The sequence below is a fragment of the Eurosta solidaginis genome, chromosome 5 (assembly GCF_040869045.1).
Source record: "Eurosta solidaginis isolate ZX-2024a chromosome 5, ASM4086904v1, whole genome shotgun sequence".
NCBI classification, from domain to species: domain Eukaryota; kingdom Metazoa; phylum Arthropoda; class Insecta; order Diptera; family Tephritidae; genus Eurosta; species Eurosta solidaginis.
Genome location: NC_090323.1, coordinates 246,953,974 through 246,974,253, shown reverse-complemented (window position 1 = coordinate 246,974,253; position 20,280 = coordinate 246,953,974). Strand labels below are relative to the sequence as shown.

General features: G+C 35.8%; 1 protein-coding gene across 10 annotated transcripts in view; it reads left to right on the top strand.

Annotated features, from left to right (window-relative positions):
* The window catches only part of pns (pinstripe), a 55,865-nt gene extending 48,004 nt beyond the window's left edge, over positions 1-7,861 (top strand). For 7 of the 10 annotated variants that reach the window (XM_067789414.1, XM_067789412.1, XM_067789405.1 and 4 more), the window contains 6 exons: positions 806-1,056; positions 1,127-1,272; positions 3,967-4,085; positions 4,160-4,539; positions 4,659-4,896; positions 7,006-7,861. In XM_067789414.1, coding sequence (XP_067645515.1) covers positions 806-1,056; positions 1,127-1,272; positions 3,967-4,085; positions 4,160-4,539; positions 4,659-4,896; positions 7,006-7,195 — 1,324 coding nt within the window. In that variant the 3' untranslated portion in view covers positions 7,196-7,861. Of the gene's footprint in view, positions 1-805; positions 1,057-1,126; positions 1,273-3,966; positions 4,086-4,159; positions 4,540-4,658; positions 4,897-6,498; positions 6,933-7,005 lie in introns of those variants that run through there. The other 3 variants (XM_067789408.1, XM_067789409.1, XM_067789411.1) reach the window with 3 other exon arrangements.
* Positions 7,862-20,280: the final 12,419 nt, after the last annotated feature.

The following is a 20,280-nucleotide window of genomic DNA, read 5'->3' as shown; positions in this document are numbered from 1 at the left end:
TGATATAAATATCGTATTTGAACCACCATTCACGCGAAGCATTCCGTACGATACATTGAAAGAATATTTAAATCAAGATGATCCACCGTTTAATGATCCAAAAATTCCATCACACATACAAGGAACGGAACGACATGTTCAATTGCTAGCTAGCGTTTCCAAACGGGTTATACCGGAAAATGTAGAGGCTGTTATGGCGACGGCATTAGAGAGCCGTGCGAAATTTCCCAGACTTGAAAGTAAAAAAGACTTCAAACAATAATTTTTTTTAGTTTCTTTTCTATAACTCACATAAATTAATTTTTTCATTTACATATGTTCTGACTAAATAAATTTCTTAAGAGAAAAAATAGATATTATTATAACTAAAATAATAAATATCATTATAAATAAATAAATAAAAATAAAGAAAAAACATAGCCATTTAGCTGATTTTTTCATGTAAAGTGCAAAACCGGCGATTTTTTGAAATGTTTGTATGGTGAACCCCCAGGGGGGTTCCAGGGGGTGTGCCACTGGCATCGGTGGGTCGGGCCTCCAAAGTTAGTGGGGGTCGGTCATACATTTGGACTCGATTGGAGCACTCTAATTGGGTCAAACTGGGATTTTTCAAAATTTGCCCCTACCCAAAAGTTCGACCCAAATTGGGGGACACCAGAATTCGTTTTAGAGGTATGGTTCCTTCGGCAAAGTTTCTTATTTTGATCCCTAGAATACGATTTTCACAGAGCAATGAGCGATTTTTAAATCGACCCGCCCTAGTACACATACTATTAGATATTATTACATATTTGAATTTCTTTAGAAATGTATTAGCAATGGCAGACATAAAAACGCATATCGGTTACACGCGAGCATGGGTGCGGCTATCACTGGAGAAGAAATTGCTGTCCCGTCATTTCAGAACTCTGCTCTCTGAGGAATCTTTGTTGCGTTCACTATATAAACGTAATGCGTTTCTACGTTGCGAAGAAGAAAAGGAACAGTTCTTATATCATATACTCACACTCAATACCGTTGATTATTTTTCATTTACCAATACGTATCCGACAACGAGTAAGAAGTTTACAACTTGTTATTTCTATTATATTTTCAAAATTATGAGTTTCGTCTATCCTTCTGTTAGAGTTGCCTTATCGTGTAGTGGTTTTTCCATCACGTAAGTATGGCTCTTATCATACGTCTAGCAATGTGTGGATAATTGTATCGGGCACAATGAATGAGACGCAACGAGTGCCGGTGCCGAAAGGATCACTTGAGTTTATTTTTCATGTAAGCTTCAAAACAAAATATTTAAGAATATCAGCCCGATTCTAAATAACTTTTCTCGGGAAGTTGTTGCTGATTTTCATAAAGTTTTATTTGAAAATTATTCCTCCCCGGAAAAATTATTTAGAACTTGGCTGTACGTAATGATGAGTATATAGCTTTAATAGTTATGTATAACAATATGCTTTTTATACTCAGCTGAGCAGAGCTCAATGAGTGTATTAATTTTGTACGCATAACGGTACCCCGTAATGGCATAAACTAATCGAGATAGATTTCTGTATATCAAAATGATCTGGGCGAAAAAAGAAATCCATTTAGCCATGTCCGTCTGTCCGTAAACACGATAACTTGAGTAAATATTGAGGTATCTTAATGAAATTTGGTATGTAAGTTCCTGGGCACTCATCTCAGATCGCTATTTAAAATGAACGAAATCGGACTATAACCACGCCCACTTTTTCGAAATCGAAAATTTCGAAAAACCGAAAAAGGACGACATTTTATTACCAAAGACGGATAAAGCGATGAAACTTGGTAGGCGGGTTGACTTTATGATGCAGAATAGAAAATTAGTAAAATTTTGGGCAATGGGCTTGGCACGGCCCACTTTTAAAAGAAGGTAATTTAAAAGTTTTGCAAGCTTTAATTTGGCAGTCGTTTGGCAGGAACGTTACTATATGTGTGGTAAATAAAAATTAGCATAATCGGATGACGAACACGCCCACTTTTAAAAAAAAAATTAAAAGTCAAATTTTAACAAAAAATTTAATATCTTTACAGTATATAAGTACATTATGTCAGCGTTCAACTCCAGTACTTATATGTTGCAACAAAATACAAAAATAAAGGAAAAATTTCAAAATGGGCGTAACTACGCCCTTTTTCATTTAATTTGTCTAGAATACTTTTAATGCCATAAGTCGAACAAAAATGTACCAATCCTTGTGAAATTTGGTAGGGGCATAGACTCTATGACGATAACTGATTTCTGTGAAAATGGGTGAAGTCGGTTGAAGCCACGGCTTGTTTTTATACACAGTCGACCGTCTGTCCTTCTGCTCGGCCGTTAACACGATAACTTGAGCAAAAATCGATATATCTTTACTAAACTTAGTTCACGTACTTATCGGAACTTACTTTATTTTGGTATTAAAAATGGGCGAAATCTGACTATGACCACGCCCACTTTTTCGATATCGAAAATTTCGAAAAATGAAAAAACTGCCACAATTCTATACCAAATACGAAAACAGGGATGAAACTTGGTGATTGGATTGGTTTTTTGACGAAAAATATAACTTTTGAAAAAACTTTGTAAAATGGGTCTGACACCTGCCATATTAAGTAGAATAAAATGAAAAAGTTCTGTAAGGCGAAATCAAAAGCCCTTGGAATCATGGCAGGAATATAGAACTAAGGCCCACTCCCTTTTAAAATACTCATTACCACCTTTCATTTGATATACATATCGTACAAAAGATTCTAGAGTCACCCCTGGTCCACCTTTATATGGCGATATCCCGAAATGGCGTCCACCTATAGAACTATGGCCCACTCCTTCTTAAAATACTCTTTAATACCTTCCATTTCATTTCATTTTCATTTATTCATTTCATTTTTATTGATTCATTTAAATAAATAAATAAAAGATGCTAGAAAACAAGAATATCAAAACAATACTACAAAATTTTAAATTTTTAATTTTTTTTAAATTTTAAATTTTGGTTAAATTAGATTAAGATAAAAAAAAAATGTAAGGCGCGATAACCTCCGAAGAGATCTCCGAGCTTCTCTTCCAATTTGCGTCGTGCTCCTCTTGATTTTCCCTACAAATTGGCCGGACGGGACCTACATGTTTTATGCCGACTCCGAACGGCATCTGCAAGGCAGATGAGTTTTCACTGAGAGATTTTCATGGCAGAAATACACCCGGAGCGCTTGCCAAACACTGCCGAGGGGCGACCCCGCTTAGAAAAATTTTCTTCTAATTTAAAAACCTTTCTAAAATTTTGATGTTGCTTTGCCCGGTGCGAACCCAGGGCATACGGTGTGGTAGGCGGAGCACGCTACCATCACACCACGATGCCCGTGCCTTTTGATACCCATGTCAAAAACACATTCCAGGGTTACCCTAGGTTCATTTTCCTACATGGTGATTTTCCCTTATTTTGTCTCCAAAGCTCTCAGCTGAGTATGTAATGTTCGGTTACACCCGAACTTAGCCTTCCTTACTTGTTATTAATTAATTTACTAACATAATAAACAAACATAATAAGATGTCAATTTATAAAATAGTTCTTACATGCAAACAACAATTTTTTATTTACAAAAAGTTTTATTTTATAATTTCTTTTTTTTTCAGTATAAAAATCTTTTTTTTTTAAGTATAAAAATCACGCTACCATCACACCACGATGCCCGTGCCTTTTGATACCCATGTCAAAAACACATTCCAGGGTTACCCTAGGTTCATTTTCCTACATGGTGATTTTCCCTTATTTTGTCTCCAAAGCTCTCAGCTGAGTATGTAATGTTCGGTTACACCCGAACTTAGCCTTCCTTACTTGTTATTAATTAATTTACTAACATAATAAACAAACATAATAAGATGTCAATTTATAAAATAGTTCTTACATGCAAACAACAATTTTTTATTTACAAAAAGTTTTATTTTATAATTTCTTTTTTTTTCAGTATAAAAATCTCGGTTTACTAACAACTATGCGTATCGGGCATGATAATTCGGGTCCATCTCACAAATGGTTGGTGGAACATGTTGTTATGCGTAATGAAGTGACTGGTCATACATATAAGTTAGTACATACATATATAGCATATAATCAAAAATGTGCTCAAAGATGTATACACTCGAATCATTTTATTTTAGGTTTCCTTGTGGCCGTTGGCTTGGCAAAGGTGTTGATGATGATTCCACCGAACGTTTACTTGTAGGTCAACGTATTTCAATTAATAACAAAAATGCTGAAATGCCCATATTAAACAATGAAACTCCGCCTCGCACTCGTAGTCCAAGTGTACAACGTCAGGATAATGTTCCCACATCTGAGTTGCAGCATCAATTGGGTAATTGTGTCAATGTAATTGTTAAATGGCATTATAAGCCGAGTCGTGATCGTGATGTTGGCACATTAACAAATTTGCTGTGCGGTGATGATGGTTTGGTCAAATGTTTGGAACGTGTATTCTTATGTGGATTTCGCTCAAGTCGTTTCTTTGGAAAAAATCTCTATATATGGGACTATTTTAGTAAGTACATACATATATATCATTTAAATAGCCTTTACACGAAATTCCGCGCGTGTGAGGCAACTTTACGTAGAAATATTAAAAAAAATATATTAGAATACATTTAGTAAAATTCTTAGCAAAAATTAAGGAACAATTCGAACAATATATACAACACGAACAACAGCAGCAGTTGGATGATTCAGCATCTAGTATGGACTCTTCGTTTAGCGATGGCAGTGGTGGAAATAGTTTACATCGACGTGAATTATCTGCCATTTGGCGTTACTATGTACATTTGATGGATGAGATAAGTGCGGCAGGCAGTCAATTGGGCAAGGATGGAAAATTTCAACTACTCGTTTGTCTGAGTTTGCGGTAGGCTTTATAATTATACGAGTATTTTCGTTTTTATGTAAATTCTTATAAGTTCCATGCTGCAGAATCGAAAGAAACACTTAGGACCGGTTTTTCAGTAGTTGGTTAAGCTAAGCTTAAACTAAGTTTGCTGAAACTCTAGTAAAATTTAAACTTCAGTTAAACTACTGAGCAGTTTTTCAGTCACAGTTTAAGGCCGCCTTTGGGTTGGCTTTTTTGTACGGCAACATTGGTTTTTTATTATCTAGATACTTTGTAGATACGACAACAGCTGGATTTTGTTAACCCAGCAAACATTTAAAATATATTTTTCCAGCGAAATATATATCTAGTTCCGGAGGTGATATACATAATGATGTTGTATATGATGTTATTCTTAAACCAGATAGTTTTCGAAATCCAACTTCATTTTCCAATCACTATCCAATCCATGAGAAATTTTGTAAAATTTATAGTTCTCGAGTTGATCTCCAACGTCATTAGCATTTTCAAATTATTATCCAACCTTTGAGAGATTTTGAGAAATGTACAGTTCCCAAATGAATATTCAACACGTTTCTCCAGTTGATATCCTACATTGGATATCGAGTTGAGGTGAAGTTGAAAAAAATCTCCAAGGTGGTACTACCAAGCCAACAGCTATTTATTTTGAGAAATAAACACCTGATTGATAGCAGTTATGAAGCGTAATTAAATAAAAATAAAATATATTTTATTTTCGTGAAAATACTGTAGTATTAGAATCTTACACTTGAGTCTAGTTAAAGAACCCCAATTTGGGAACTATAATTTTTCAACTGACGTACTAGCATTTTCCGCTTTATACCCTCTTTTGCTGGACGCTGATTCTCAAGTTGGGCAACTGTTTCGAAACAACTGTTGAGATTTTAGGAGTATGCTATTAATCAACATGAGCTCTAATGGTACTCAAGCCCAAATGGTTGTTGGGTATATTAGACGCCATTTCGAACGAACGAAAATCACCGATCGGTTGCTTAAGCTCAGCTTAAACTTCAGTTAAAGTAGACTGAAAAACTGCAGAATACATTTAAGCGTAGTTTAACTGACAAACTGAGTTGAATTTGTACTGAAAAACCGGGCCTTAGAGTGATAAGAATAAAAAACTACCTCTTATTTATCGACCGTTGAAAGCCATATTCCTCGTGTCTTGGCTGCCATTTCGAAACGACTTTATCTCAGCAAACTTTTGAAAAAAACGCCAAATTTTAAGATATAGCGGTCTTCTACAGGACTATGATGTAGGGCGTTTTGGAAACAAACTCTGAGATAGGGTGTTTTGAAAGAAGGAGTTTTCGAATTGGTAGCCAAGATAGTGTGGTAATCAACTAAGGCGCAAATATAGTGAAGAATAATATCATAAATCTTCACATGGTTTTAGCCTACCTTACCGAAAAGATAGTTGCACCCAGTTCCGAAAATAATATCCCAACATGGGCTGAGTTCAGTAAGTGTGAGTTATGAAATGTAAAATTTTTTTTTTCAAATTAATTGTATGAAAGAAATATGTACATTAAAAAATTCCCACTTACTGAATCTACCCCCATATCTCTAGTTTCGTTCATTGAGTTCCACTTATTCCAGTCGACCATATTGATGAACATTCCAAATCGGCTAATTGATTGCCAGGCATATTGCCAATTACAACTGTTTGTCTTCTCAACAAGACGTGAATGTTTATTTGGAGGCCCTAAAAAGTCTAAAGCAAAGTAAAGTGTCCTAAAACAACTATAGGAAAGTCATCATAAAACAAGAATATGTTAACTTCTTTCGATGGGGAAAGTAGTCTCAAAGCCTTGCAATAGAAAATATAACGCGTTTGAAATTCATATGGTTATGAAGATATATTGCCTATCCGGACATACATAAGCAGATAATTTTGAATAATATAATTGAAATTTGAAATAAACATTGCTTTTAAAAAAATTTGGATAAAATAAGTGAAATCGGATCATTATTTTTTTATTAAACCCAATAAATAGGAAAGTTGTGTTCGGAAAAACATTTTATAATAAAATAATAACTATAATGTTTATTTCTTTAGATAGATTTTTCAGAATTTTTATTAGGCGTTTAAATTAATATTTACAGTGAGCATTTGCTAACTCGTATGATCAAACCTATGGCCATGACTAAGGTTACGCACGAGATGTATGAAGAGGAAAGTTTTCTACGGCGTAAGAATTTACTTACATTTCTAATACAAATACTTGAACCACTTGACGATTGTCATATTGTGCTCGAAAACTCGATTACACAAGGAATTCCATCACAATGTTAACTTAACTACTATACAACAACAAATCGCACAGATGTACAGCTTTACTGTACAGATCTACTAAATATGTACATATGTATGTAGGCACGTATGGATTCATACCATTCCTATTATTTGTATAAGGAACGACCCAAACAACATACGATATATTCGTCTATGATTTTTGTTTTGTGCAGCTAATAGATTTAATATTGTTTGTAGAGCCGGTTTGCCGCAAGAACCTTAAAATAATACATCCATTTACTTAAAGTATATAGCGATTTACATACATACATATATTTACAAAACAACTGATAAATGGAATATTACCCAATCCAGGCTGCTGTTTCGAAAACCTCTTATCTCATAAGGGCGTATATGAAAAAAACTCCGAATTATCTGGGCGTTTTTGAAACTGATTTTGAGATAGGGTGTTCTTCGAACAAATTCTTCGATATGGCGTTTCTCAACCGGCAGCCGATATAGCGGCGATTACACGTAGCAGTCGAAATCATGAAGCTATCGGTGAAAGTTGGAAAAAAATTCTTGCCCAGTAACACTAACCAAAGAAATCAGGCAATTATTTAAAGTGAAAAATACTTAGCTTTAATTTTATTTTTTATCAATTTACTTATTTATTTTGAAACGTATATATACGTATATCGATACTTTAATACATAAAACCCCTAACTCATATTTTTTAATAGAGCTTTAACGGATTCGGCAGTAAGGCGATTCAGGAAAATATGTGATTTCAGGATTTCGTGGATCACTTGTGAATCTATTATTTTTTTATGCGCCTAGTACTTTGCTTTGGTCAGAATTTTGTGTCGTACGTGTATTTTTTTTTTGTTCTTCTGTTAGATTACAGTAGTAACTCGATTCTTGCACATAATGGAAACCGGGCTCCGTACAAGTTTCGAGGTTGTCGCAAGAACCAAGTGTTTTTTTCGTATGAAATAAAAGGCAATTTTATGAAAGAATTTGGTTGGAAAATAAGTTTATTATTTTTAATATCTATTTTAATGCAAATCGCTTAAGTGTAGTTCGTTCATACACATAAATTTAGAAAGACTAACTTAGATACTTTATATGGGACTAAAAAAATTTAAAATTTTTGTTTGTTTTGTGCAAGCTCGCTGCTTCTAAGTCTCTGGAGCGTCATAATATCGTCTGAAGATGCGTTATTTTGATCAGCCCATTCTAAGCAAATATTGTATGCTAATATAGTCTCTTCCGATGTAACTTTCTTCGTATTTACTACCACGTTGTTGGTTTCTTCACCATCGGTAAGATCACAATCGATCCAGAGATCTTCATTTTGTTCAAAATACTTCAAAATAGGTTCAGTAATCCATTGCTCAATTTCAGAATCAGATATTTGCTGCAATGGTTCTATTTCTTGAAGCAAATTTGAAACTGTTTGAACATTGGTTGTATCTTCAACAAGCTATAAACGTAACTCTGAAAGAGGGATGACATCTTCACTATCCCATTCGGATGTTATCTCAAACAATTTTTGTTCAAAATACTTCAAAATAGGTTCAGTAATACATTGCTCAATTTCAGAATCAGATATTTGCTGCAATGGTTCTATTTCTTGAAGCAAATTTGAAATTGTTTGAACATTGGTTGTATCTTCAACAAGCTATAAACGTAACTCTGAAAGAGGGATGACATCTTCACTATCCCATTCGGATGTTATCTCAAACAATTTTTGAAATGATGACTGAATTGACGACACATTAATAGCATTCCAGGCATTAACTAAAAAGCATATTGCGTCTTTTAAGGTGATTCGTCTATTGTTTTTCCACGGTGAACGATGTGACTTGGCTTATTTGCAGTTCAATTTCGTATGTCTTATAACATTCTGGTCCATGGGCTGTATAAGAGCAGTACAGTTTGGAGGAAGACACATTACAGATATTTGACCATCACTATTCATTAACTCGCCTTCTTTGGCATGGCATGGAGCATTATCAATAAGTAATAGAGCCTTTTCTGGAAGATTTTCGTCACTAAGGAACTCTTTTACCTGCAATTTTAGGAAATTTTAAATTAATAAACGGAGTTTTTATAACCAAAGAGGAGCATATGTACCTCTGGAACAAATGTTTTCTGAAACCATTCTTCAAACGAACCCAAGGTCATCCAAGCACTTTTATTTCCTTTGTAGACAACTGGAATATCAGTAAAATTTTTAAATGAACGCAGTTTCAGACCAGATTCATCGGCATTTATATATGGTCCTTGCACAAACCCAAATCAGCAATTTTTTTGTTAAGTTTTTGCAAAACAGGATTAATTGAATGAGTCTAATTGGAAAGTTTGTCCCCACATATTTTGAGTCTTCGTATTCCATATCTTTTTAACCCATCCATTGCTAGCATGGAAGTCTCCCGATTTTTCCTGGATTTTGGCATGAAAAAACTTGACCTTTTGCTTAAGCATATCACAAGTGATTGGTAAATTCGGCTCGTTGATTTGCAAACCATTTGATCAATGCTCTTTCCATTTTAGGAAGCTCTGAAGGTTTAAACGTTTTTCTTTTCCCAAAGCCAGATTCAGCATGCGCCAGGAACTTCCTTATGGTGTTCTCCTTGTTCTTAATACGGTTTATTGTGGATCTATGCACGTGAAAACTTTTGGCTAAGGCATTGACCGAAAATCCTTCACTAGGTTCCTTAAAATGTCAGCTTTTTGTTTTATTGTAAGCAACGTAAATATTTTCCCTGCCATTATGATACCGCACTCAATAAAACGTCAGTTAAAACTGATTCAAATGTCCTAAAATACAAGTGCGTAAGAGAACTAGCCATTCACAGCAATTCATTAGCGAAATAAACTGGGACTTCCCCGAATTTTATTGAATCTAAGGAACCGTTACCAAAAGAATCAAGGCAATGTCGCAAGTATCGAGTTCAAATTTTTTGGATGTCGCAAGTACTGAGTATGTAATGGAAAAATTTTCTTTGTTGCAAGAATCGAAGTGTAAGTACCGAGTATGTGCCCGAATCGAGTTACTACTGTACTTCGGTGGAGTAAACTGTTTTGGATTTTGAAATAAGGGCAGATATATTTAAGATTATATATTTTATTTTATCTAAAGTAAACAGCTTCTGCTGTATGTACAGCGAGTTTTACTAAAAATGCAATATATGTACATCAACTAAAAAATAAGTGATTACATTGCACTGGACGCAAAAAATGTTGAATAATTATGAAACATCTCACGTTCATCGTTAAAGTTTCTTGCCGAGCATAAGCAATTCGGCTTCCTTCGATTTTTCTCCCCATGCCACTTCAGCAACTAACGATTTACGAGGGCCTTCTACATAGTGTACCTATACCAAGTGTGTTCACTAAGCGATAAACGTCAAAACTACAAACAGCCTCGCTCACCTGATGGAAATCTCAGGTCTAGAGTCGCATTTTTGGTCTCAACGACAACATTTTTGACTACCAATCGTATCGACTTTTTCAATCATTCGGCGCACTCGGTAATGGTATCCATTTTGAATTCGCTGTCATTCCGAATCCAGCGAGTGCCTGTCAGAATGCTTGACAGATAAGTCAACACACTTGTACTTGTACACTATGGCCTTCTATACACATTAAGGTAACGAAATATTCATACACATTTAAGGGTAGAGTAGAGACTCAACGAATAACGAATTCATTAAACGGAATGTAATGTGCAATTAATTACGTACGAACGTTATAAGCCAAAAACATCCAATCCAAATTTATAAAACAAAAAGCCATATTGTACATTTTCATAACACATACACTCACTTTGTGTCAAATAATTTTTGAAATTTCTATGTAAAAATTAAGGTGTATTTAGGGAATTCTCTCTCTAGAAAACGTAGGAGGTTTATATTACTGTCAAAAGTTTTCTACAAACAACAACAAAATATATTTGTGAACATGATTCAATTACTAGGGGTTGGTGCTTCAACGATGACAGATCTTTGACACTCCCAAATTGAAAAATCTGGACGGGTTGCTTTTACGAAGTAAGAAAAACGGAGAATAATTCAATCCCCTTCAGTGAAATTGTAGTAGACAAGTATCTTTGGTAGTATATTAGTAGTGATAATAAATTTGTAAATGCCGAAAGTTTTTGGGGAAATAATTTCATTTTCTACTAAATATTTCGTGAATTGATAAAGTTATGTTGGTTTGGTCATTATTTCAGAAATTGTTTGAAGAATGCCGTACGTTAGAATTTTATTCAAAAACGCACTATCTCAAAATTTGTTTCAAAAACTCTCTATATGAGCATAAGTTCAATGCATTTTGCAATAAGAGGGAGTTAATGAAAAGCATTCTGAGATGAAGCGTTCCTCAATCTAACTCTAATACAGGGCGGTTTTGTGACAAATCCTGAATTGGGAAATTTTTGAAAAATATTTTGAGATAGCACGATTTTGAACAGGCAGCCGACATGGTGTGATACGCTACCTAGCAGCCGCAATGAACTAACAAAAACAAAAATAAATGAAAATGGCTTATTGTCTTAGAACTTTATATTCCTACCTTGACTTTGACAGAAGAGTTAAGTTTTTGTGCGATCCTGCTACACAGGGAGTATTCACCTTTTTATTCTGAAACTTCGGAAAGCTCTTTTCCGTTAAGTATTCATGGAAGCGTTGCGGACAAACCGTTAATTTAGAATATTCAGGATACGTTCATTTGATACTACCTCACGAGGTCCGAATATGCATAATATTCCAAATATAAACCGATTCTCCAAATTCTTAAATGGAGACGAATGTTCCGAACATACGGAATTAATAGGACAGAAGGTCGACTTTTAATACGCGCCCAAAAATATCGAGAGAAGTGGCAAAAACGCGTATTGACCTCGACAACAATAATCTGAAGGCGGAAATAAAAATTTTAGCTCGTTCATAAGAACCGAAAAAAAACCGAAAAATGGCCCCGGGTTGCGTTGGCGGCCTTCAGCCGAGCTTATAAAAAATTACCCCGGCTGGCCCACCAATGACGTGGGATCAAAATTAAATGCGTGCAAAATCCCTTTGTACACAAACTCTTTTTCAGTGCACAAAAACATTACAACAACCACATGAAAATTGCCAACTTTAAACTCCAAATATCTCCAAACAGAGATACAAATTTTCTTTTCCGCCTTAGCATTATTGTTGTCGAGGTCACCTCTCTCGATATTTTTGGACGCGTGTTCGCAGTAGACTCCTGTTCTAGACTTTTACTTGAATAAGTTAACATGCCCAATGAGTACATTTCGTTATGGCATCTCCATTATTTACTAATGACATTTTTACGTAAAGCGATTTAATAGTCGAGGTTTTGACGTTGAAAGATGAATTTTGAATTGGTTTCTTTTTCGAATATTCATAGGTTTACGAAAGTGCACGATTCCTTGGTGTCCGTACTTTTCATATAACCTATGTTCAGGCACACTAATAGATCATGGCATAGTTAATAAATTCATCATAAAATTAAAATAAATGTTCTAAGGAATTATGCAGTTAAGTACTTATCGGCTATTTGTAAACTGATTGCTTCCTATTTCTACTACTAATATTTTTCGAAAATTCGCAAAGAAACAACACAGTTAACGGATGGCAGTTAACGGATGGCTGCAATTGTCAAAAAATTTGTCTGTCGAGCAAACCTCTTGTGATTGAATCTTGTTTGTGAAAATTTTCTATCGGTTTCTACATTTTTTATACCCAAACTCATGGGGATTTGAGTACAAAATTTGTAATGATGACATGAATGTTGAAAACTGGGTTTTTTTATTAAAAACACCAAATGTTTGTGCGCGGCATTTGGTACATAAACTATACTTTTTATATTATTAGGTTTCTGCGCTAAGAGGGAGAATAACCTAAATGAAAACAGCAATTTAAAAAATATATAAAATCTAACATAATTTTAAATACTTAACTAAAAATTTCCTTTATATACCAAAGATCTTATACTTTTCATATACACAAAAGTATGAAATTTTTTTCGTTGTTGTACACCCTTAACTATGTTTTAAAATTGTTATTGTATACATGAGATTATTTACATACGTTTACATACATATAGGATTTTTTTATACTGAATTTGAAATTTTTTTCATATACTTACATAAATGCTATACATATATTAAGATTTGCAAGTGGTTTAATTTATTTTTGCTATGATCGAATTTTTTTTTAATTTCTCATTAGCGTTTTTATCTTAAGAAACACTCAGTAATGAACTAACAACATTCGAATTACTTATTAGTGATATAGTATATAATATGTCAGATTGTGCTAATTATTATGTAATACATGTAAATGCATACATACAAACACTAGTATGTATGTAAATTGTGAATCTCTGCAAATTATAAAGACATTAAGCTATGAAAAAACAAAATAAAAGTAAAAAATAAAATTTTGTGAAATAAATCTGGTAATAATACTCTCTATCCTACCTATCTTAAAGTTTTTTAACGAGGACGTTTCTCAGACATTCTGTTCCGGCTAAAAAAAGTTGTTAAAATCACTACTGTTTGCATATAACGAGTTTATCTTCATTCTGGTACTATAGAGAAAAACCTACGAAGTGTTAAACTGGAGATAGGTAACACTGTGTGACACCAAAAAAATACCTGGGAAGTGATATAATTTTTTAGTAGATATTGAAGATCTTAGAATGACTGCAAAGAAGATTTTCCCAATGAATCAATTTTGTTTTTTTTTCGTGTTTTGTCAACTTTGATGCTATCTGTATGTACTAATTTATATGCAGTAGACGCCATCGATTTTTCGATAGGATTTGTTATCGCCAACGTTTTTACAACGGTTTTTTTAAGAAAAAAAAGAATATTTTTTGGGTTTTGGGGAGTGTTTTGGTCGAAAAATTTTCCCCCTTCCCGCCATTTTTTTTCGCAGGCTCGAAAATTATTTTTTTGGGTATGCGTAGTGGAACTTTTTCTTCCTGAGCCCAAATCCTATCGGAAAATCGATGGCGCGATATCGATTAACTTTCGTCCATATAAAAATATATTCAAAACTGACTGAGTTATTCAAATTCAAAGGACTTCTTAAATTGTTTTCACACTTCACTATAATATAAGTAGCTTTTTTACATGCATATGCATATGCACTTAAACTTTATATGGACTGCTAAGTGTATATCTGTATCTACACTTATGAAATTGTTGCGCATAATATTACTTACTTAATTGGGGCTTAACCGTTTAGACGCATCATATTAGCACTGTTAAATATCAGTTTGCATTATACTCAGTTGCATCTGAAATGTGTCTCTCCGTTTTATCTCTACACTGTTCTCCCCTTTTACGACCGAAAAGGGTGTGTGTATTGAAGAGTGGACGATTCAGCTACAGGTTGCAAACCAGGGTTGAGTCATTTTGAAATGAAACAAATCAAAATAAAAAATTATTCATCATTTTAAATTTTCTTATTGATGAATAAAAAGTTATTTTTTATTCAAGCATTTCTTGAATAATGAATAACATTTTCTCGTTATTCAAAATATTATAATTGATGATAACCGCCCATTCTTATTTTTGCAAATTTTGAATAAAGAGTTGAGTTACTATTCATTATTTACAAAATATGGAATAACAATAAAATTTTAGTTTTTATTTAGTTATTCAAAAATAAAAAAATAAACCATCGAGATGCCCTGAAAATATACCCATATGCTTAACCAGTTCGCGTGTAGTTCTGAAGCTTCTTAGGGTAATATTGAGATGATTTTGGGGAGTATTCGCGTGGTTTTTTGGGGGCCGTTTGGGGGTAATTTCTGGGACACCCTGGGGGTCCTCCCGGGGTCTAATGGGGTCCATTCCAGGGGTTCCCTCGCGATCCTGCTAGGGTTTTGGGGTCATTTCGGGATGGCTTTTGAGACTCCCTCGGGGTCTTTTGGAGGTCATTTTGGCACGGTTTAGGGGAGTACCTCGTGGTCCTCCCGGGGTCATTCCGTGACCTTTTTGGGACTCCCTAGGGGTCATTTGGGGGTAGTTTTGGGATGATTTTGGAGACTCTCGGGGTCCTTCCTGTGAATTCGTGGGTCATTTCGGGATCTTTTTGGGGACTCCCTCGGGGTAATTTCGGGATGGTTTAGGGGAGTACCTCGGGGTCCTCCCGGGGTTATTCCGGGATCTTTTTGGGGACTCCCATAGGGTCATTTGGGGGTCATTCCGGGATCTTTTTGGGGACTCACTCGGGGTCCTCCCGGGGTCATTCGTGGGTCATTCCGCGATCTTTTTGGGGACTCCCACGGGGTCATTTCGGGATGGTTTTGGGGACTCCCTCGGGATCATTTGGGGGTCATTCCGTGATCTTTTTGGGACTCCCTCGGGGTCATTTTGGGATCTTTTTGGGGACTCCATCGGGGTCATTTCGGGATGGTTTTAGGGACTCCCTCGGGGTCCTCCCGGGATCATTCGTGGGTCATTCCGGGATCTTTTTGGGGACTCCCACAGGGTCATTTCGCGATGGTTTTGGGGACTCCTTCGGGGTCATTCCGGGATCTTTTTGGGGACTCCCTCAGGGTCATTTAGGGGTCATTTCGGGATGGTTTTGGGGACTCGCATGGGGTCCTCCCGGGGTCATTCGTGGGTCATTCCGGGATCTTTTTGAGGATTCCCTCAGGGTTATTTGGGGGTCATTTTGGGATGGTTTTGGGGACTCCCTCGGGTGGGATGTACAACGAAGAAGACAGGTCAATTCTTATGGATTTTTAGTCGCTGAACACGAATCCGTTATCAGAATTGAAAATTTAGCTCTTGTTTTTTAAAAAAAACTCGTTTTTCGTATTAAAAACTAGAAAAACGGGAGTTTGTTGAGGTTAGAAAAAAAACGAGCTAACTTTTGAATTCTGACAACGGATTCGTGTTCAGCGACCAAAAATTCATAAGAATTGACCTGTCTTCTTCGTTGTACATCGCACTTTTTTTCTGTGGGGGCTGTGTAATTAATTGTTAAACAATAAATACAGACAGTGGTAGTTTAACACATTCTGCTGTGGTGAGTAGTGAATGTCCTTGCAAAAATCGCGAGTACTCCGTGCATGCATGTATGGAGTACTCGCTATGGACCAAGCGAGTGCTCCAAAATTAACCACAATTCATACAAAAAATATGGTCCAATTAACATTGCGATGTCCTAGGACTGGACCATATACTCCAGCTCCGCATTACATCAGAGTAATCCATGACAGTCCAATAAACATTGTGTAGTGATTATAATCGTTAAAAACGAGCAATGATCGGCTTACAATTTGTTCGTGTAGAAACATGAGTTGGTCCATTGCTGCATTACAGTGGAGTATAATGGCAAAGGGCCCATTACTGATACTTAGCATAGACTTGACTTGACTTGGCGTAAACTTGGCAACTTATAGCGTTTTCGTTTCTGAAATAAATTGTTGCCTAAGTAAATGGTAAAGCCTTAATAGAGTTACTCCTACCCCAGAAAATTGTCAACATTTATAGTGCATACAAAGAACATTTCAACTCACCATATTCACTCATATCACAAATCACACCAGAAGATTGCGCATTGCGCATGTAAACATTAGATCAGCTCTTTTTTATGGGCAATTCTTACGTCATTTTCCTTTGGCTCTTGTTTTTTTCTCTCTTTCATTTGCTCAAACAGTCAACTGTGACGTAGCTGCGCAGACCGAACCAATTTTGATCTCATGAATGCGCAATCTGGGACTCATATTAACAGAGTATATGTCGAACTTAAGAGCGAATTGAGAGTTTCAGAGAGTTGCACTGCCACAATGCCATTTTATACAGGGTAAAGCTGTAATTACCCACCGACGTGTGCCGTACGTACGGGCGTTTGTCGTACGAAACACGTTTGACCGAACCCTCAAGCCCGTAGGAATCAATGTGTGCGTCTGTGTACATGTACATAACATATTTGTGTGTGTATTGTTTACAGATAAGCACTGTTGCCATTGACCATTTTGCATGCATGCTTATGGAAACATCAACTTTTTATACTCAGTTGAGCAGAGCTTACAGAATATATTAACTTTGATTGGATAACGGTTGGTTGTACAGGTATAAAGGAATCGAGGCCCACTTTTTCGATATTGAAAATTTCGAAAAATCGAAAAAGTGCGATAATTCATTACCAAATACGGATTAAGCGATGAAACCTGGTATGTGAGTTGAACTTATGACGCAGAATAGAAAACTAGTAAAATTTTGGACAATGGGCGTGGCAACGCCCACTTTTAAAAGAAGGTAATTTAGAAATTTTGCAAGCTGTAATTTGGCAGACATTGAAGATATCATGATGAAATGATGAAAGGAACGTTACTCTTATTACTATATGTCTGCTTAATAAAAATTAGCAAAATCGGAGAACGACCACGCCCACTTTTTAAAAAAATTTTTTTTTAAATTCAAATTTTAAAAGAAAAGTTAATATCTTTACAGTATATAAGTAAATTATGTCAACTTTCAACTCCAATAATGATATGGTGCAACAAAATACAAAAAAAAAATTTCAAAATGGGCGTGGCTCCGCCCTTTTTCATTTATTTGTCTAGGATACTTTTAATGCCATAAGTCGAACAAAAATCTACCAATCCTTGTGAAAATTGGTAGAGGCTTAGATTCTAGGACGATAAATGTTTTCTGTGAAAAAGGGCAAAATCGGTTGAAGCCACGCCCAGTTTTTATACACAGTCGACCGTCTGTCCTTCCGCTCGGCCGTTACTTTTACTAAATTCAGTTCACGTACTTATCTGAACTCACTTTGTATTGGTGTAAAAAATGGCCGAAATGACCACGCCCACTTTTTCGATATCGAAAATTACGAAAAATGAAAAAAATGTCATAATTATATACCAAATACGAAAAAAGGGATGAAACATGGTAATTGTATTGGTCTATTGACGCAAAATATAACTTTAGAAAAAAACTTGGTAAAATGGGTGCGACACCTACCATATTAAGTAGAAGAAAATGAAAAAGTTTTGCAGAGCGAAATCAAAAGCCCTTGGAATCTTGGAAGGAATACTGCTCGTGGTATTTACATATATAAATAAATTAGCGGTACCCGACAGATGATGTTCTGGATCACCCTGGTGCACATTTTGGTCGATATCTCGAAAACGCCTTCACATATACAACTAAGGGCCACTCCCTTTTAAAACCCTCATTAATACCTTTAATTTGATACCCATATCGTACAAACACATTCTAGAGTCACCCCTGGTCCACGTTTATGGCGATATCCTGAAAAGGCGTCCACCCATAGAACTAAGGCCCACTCTCTTTTAAAACACTTATTAACACCTTTCATATAGTAAAAAACAAATTCTAGAGTCACCCTTGGTGCACCTTCATGGCGATATCTCGAAAAGGCGTCCACATATAGGACTAAGGCCCACGCCCTCTTAAAATACTCATTAACACCTTTCATTTGATACTCATATCGTACAAATAAATTCTTGAGTCACCCCTGGCCCATCTTTATGGCGATATCTAAAAAGGCGTCCATCTATAGAACTTAGGCCCACGCCCTTTTAAAATACTCTTTAATACCTTTCATTTGATACCCATATCGTACAAACAAATTCTAGAGTCAGGCCTGGTCCACCTTTATGGCGATATCCCTAAATGGTGTCCATCTATAGAACTATGGCCCACTTCCTCTTAAAATACTCTTTAATACCTTCCATTTGATGCACATGTCATACAAACACATAACAGGGTTACCCTAGGTTCTTTTTACAACATGGTGATTTTCCCTTATTTTGTCTCCACAGCTCTCAACTGGGTATGTAATGTTCGGTTACACCCGAACTTAGCCTTCCTTACTTGTTTCAATTTCATTTTTGATGTTGTAAAAGGCTGGAACTAATATTAAATAAATATAAATAGATTACATATTTGTAATCTGCATTTTTACATTATTATTTCGAATTATTTTCACAATTTTTCAAACTTTAATTAGGTGTTTTTGCATAAAACTGCAAACGGTCAAAAATTAGCGCACAAAAGTTTACTAGGCAACTCGGTCTAGTGAGAGAGCGATCAGCTGACACGTTCTTACGGAAAAAATCTAGATTGTTTTGATTTCTACGTTCCGGGCTACGTACGTACGGGCGTTGCACGTCCGTGAGTTTTCGTTTACATTGTACACTGATAAGATAGGTCGTGTCATCTGACACGTTTGTTTGATGCTGAATGTTATGTCTTACTTAAAAATTATAGTTTTAATTTTTGTAATTAAATAGACTTTCGTTTATAAAAAAAGATGGTAGTGTTTAATATTAGGAATCGAATGGAGAATTAATAAAATAATAAAAAAAAATGTTAAGTTAAACGGCTTTATTGAAAAAAATACTTACATTTAGTAATAATACTAAAAGATAGAAAATAATTAGGTAGGTCCTAGGTACTAGTCATCACACTCATCAATTTAGGGCGTTGATCAGACAATTAAATAAAAGTGTTGGAAAGAATATGCCCACGGTAGGTATACCGGTCGTAAGAGGCGACCATAATACCATGGGTACCCAATCCATGAGTAAGGTGTTTTACTCGAAAGGTAGCAGGGTGGACGCGGGTATCACCCTGTGGAACCCTGGGCAAGGTCTTTATAAATACTGCTACCGCGGGAGACCAGTGTGATCTGATGCACTGCATCGAACGATGCTTTGTACTCAGGTCTCACCTCCTGTCCTGGGATGGCCCCCTTGTGGGAGCATCGCGGTGGTTGTGGTTTCAAATAAGAGTTTACTTTATGACACGCTCTGAGTAGACTTGTTTTCACTTGGAGGCGCAAGACCCAAGGAAATTCGGTCTCTTGCTTGTCACAGTATACCCAAATTCATTGAGAAACTGACCCTGAGGGGCAGATGAAAGGTTGTGATAACCGGAGATACCGGAGAAAGATGGTGAAACACGGATGAAAGATGGTGAGAGATGAAACGTATGTCTATCGCCAGCCGAAAAACAATCGATAATTGTAAGAGTAGACCGGTGCTCATCTCGTCTTTTGAGATGTTTGAGGATGCTTTAGACTGCGTAGCGAATAGGAGGCGTTCGCAGAATGGATGGCCACATCCAAAAATGT